The sequence below is a fragment of the Castanea sativa genome, chromosome 1 (assembly GCF_040712315.1).
Source record: "Castanea sativa cultivar Marrone di Chiusa Pesio chromosome 1, ASM4071231v1".
NCBI classification, from domain to species: domain Eukaryota; kingdom Viridiplantae; phylum Streptophyta; class Magnoliopsida; order Fagales; family Fagaceae; genus Castanea; species Castanea sativa.
The window spans coordinates 20,488,616-20,491,490 of NC_134013.1; the positions used below are offsets into that span (position 1 = coordinate 20,488,616).

The 2,875-nt window shown below is 38.3% G+C and overlaps 1 protein-coding gene across 1 annotated transcript; it reads right to left on the bottom strand.

The window, feature by feature from the left end:
* Positions 1–529: 529 nt before the first annotated feature.
* Positions 530–2,443, bottom strand: LOC142622291 (uncharacterized). The gene has a single exon (XM_075795740.1). It carries the CDS (start codon positions 2,441–2,443, stop codon positions 530–532), a length of 1,914 nt encoding a protein of 637 aa, XP_075651855.1.
* Positions 2,444–2,875: the final 432 nt, after the last annotated feature.

A 2,875-nucleotide genomic window follows, 5' to 3' on the forward strand; every position in this document is an offset into this window, starting at 1 on the left:
CCAAAAGGATATCCCAAGAAAACACACTTAACAGCCTAGGTGCAAATTTGGACCTGTGATTTGAAAGGGTGGATGAAAAGCATAGGCACCCAAACACTTTTAAGTGTGCATAGCTAGGTGGATGACCAAATAACATTTCAAAAGGAATTTGATTTGAAATAGCAGTTGAGGGGATTCTATTGATTAAATAAACAGCTGCAAGAATGGCATGACCCCACAAATGCAAAGGCAAATGTGACTGAAACATGAGAGCTCTTGCCACATTCAAGATGTGTTGATGTTTCCTCTCAACTACAGCATTTTGTTGAGGGGTTTCAACACAGCTTAAATGATGCAAGATACCTTTCTTAGCAAAGAACTCTCTCATGAGAAACTGAGTCCCATTGTCTGACCTCAAAATTTTAATTTTCTTAGAAAATTGGGTTTCCACCATAGTGCAAAATTGTTCCAAAATTGATTGTGTTTGAGATTTATGCTTTAACAAATAAACCCAAGTGCACCTAGAGTAGTCATCAACAATAGTTAAGAACTACTTGCAATGATCAATAGTAGGAACTGAGAAGGGTCCCCACAAATCACAATGAATCAATTCAAAGCAAGATTGAGACAAATGAGAACTTTTATTGAAGGGTAAACGTTTTTGTTTAGCAAGTGGACAAATGGCACAATTAAAGTTCTCAACAGAAATGAAACTAGGTACATCATGTTGTTTTATTGAAGCTAGTTTAGCATTAGACAGATGACCCAATCTGGAGTGCCAGATTTGAGTTTGAGAGCTATGAACAGAAGCTGTAATGATAGGTGCAGAAAAATTGCTCTTGCTCAGCAAGTAGAGTCCATTGAGTTTTCTACCCAGACCAAGTGTGCTCCAATGAGCAAGGTCCTGGATAAAACACAAGGATCCAAAGAAAATAAGACAACAAGCAATGGACTTAGCAAGCTGACTGACAAAAATAAGGTTGAAATTAAATGATGGAACACAAAGAACATTTTGAAGGATAAGATTTTCTGAGATTTTTACAATGCCAATATGAGTTACAGTAGCTACTTCACCATTAGGCAGATTGACATATGTGTTTAAGGTAGCAGTGACAGTAGTAAAGCATGTAATTGAATGTACCATATGATCAGTAGCCTCTATATCTATGACCCAATCAGTGGCATTTAGGACTTCTTTGTTAACTACTTTGGCAGAAAAAATAGAATGCTTCAAGGAAGGAGTGAAATGAAGCAATGAATTGATACCTGACATGGTTTCAACAAAGCTGGAATTTTCAAAAGATGTAAGAGAAGTAAAAGGTACACCAGTTGCAGCAGGCACACCAAGAGCTCCAGAAAGCATGCTAGAGACAGCAGCACTTGTACTGACATTTGCAACATGGTGAGAAGTACCTTGATCAGTTCCAGAATTGAAGAGAGCAAGTAATTGCTGACACTGTGCCTTAGTAATAGGACACTGAGCTGTGTTAGAAGGAACTTCAACAGCTTGACCTTGAGAATAAGACACTTGGTTAGCATTGAAATTAGGTTTGCCTTTGTGCTTGTAACCTGGTGGATAGCCTTGAAGTTTGTAGCACTTGTCCACAATGTGGCCAAGCATGTTACAATGAGTGCACAAGGGCCTTTCCTTCTTAGAACCACCTCTATTTCCTGTATTCCCTTTGGTATTGACATACATTGCCACTGAATCAGGTTTAGGTGTGAAGGCAGCACCATGACCAATGCCTTTGTGAGATTCTTCTTGGAGAACCAGAGCATACACTTTGCTCATTGAGGGAAACGGCTCAAGCATGAGAATATGACTCCTCGCTGTCTCAAAACTCTCATTGAGCCCCATTAAAAACCTCATAACATAAGATTTCTCATGTGCAATGCTCAGAATCTTCATAGCTCCACAAGTGCAAGTTGGCAAAGGTTCATAATGAATCAATTGATCCCAAAGCTTCTTGAATTTAGAGTAATACTCAGTTACTGATAATTGTCCCTGAGTTATCTGAGAAATTTCCTGTTGAAGATTATAGACCTTTGGTCCATTTCCTTGAGAGAATACATGCTGCAATTCAAGCCACATCTCCCTCGCAGTCTCACAATACATGATGCTGCTTGAAACATCAACATGCATAGAGTTGATCAACCAAGAAAGCACCATTGTGTTACAACTTTCCCAATCTTCGTACAAAGTTGAATCAATTTCAGGTTTACCAATCTTGTCATTCACAAATCCTATCTTTTTCTTGGCTGTTAGTGCTAGAACCATAGCCCTAGACCAAGATTGATAGTTTTTCATTCCCAACAGAGGTTGAGTGACTAAGATATTACTTGGATTCTCACTTGCACTAAGGAAGAATTGATTGGGAGAATTGGTCTCTGTGTTAGATTGGGGAACATGTTGTGTGGATTGATTGTGCGTAGGAACAAAGTCATCTCCTTCAACAGAAGCCATTGAAGCTATGCACGAGCTTGAATGAATACTCAAATGAAATTGGAAAGAAAACAATAAATCTTCAAAAACAGTGTAAAATAGAACGAATTCAGACTTTGCGAACTCAGGATCGAAGAAATTCTCAAGGTGATCTCTGTTTGGTGAGCAAGAAAAATCGAGATGAAGAAACAAGACTAGCAGATGCTAGTGGCTCTGATACCATATAAAATTGGAAAAGCTAAATAAAACTGAGAGAATTTCATTGATTAAGAGTCTGATACAAAGAATGAAGTGAATTAATTAAATACAACACTAGCTACTTTGTTATATATACACAAATGAAAAGTAACTAACTCTACAATTGGCGCCAAAAGCGGTTATTCAAATACTCCAGAATCTGTACACGTGGCAGACTTGCGTAACTGATTCCTTGACATGTGGAACTGACTCCCT

Coding starts and splice junctions, on each gene's coding strand:
- LOC142622291 (XM_075795740.1), bottom strand. CDS start 2,443: ATGGCTTCTGTTGAAGGAGATGACTTTGTTCCTACGCACAATCAATCC.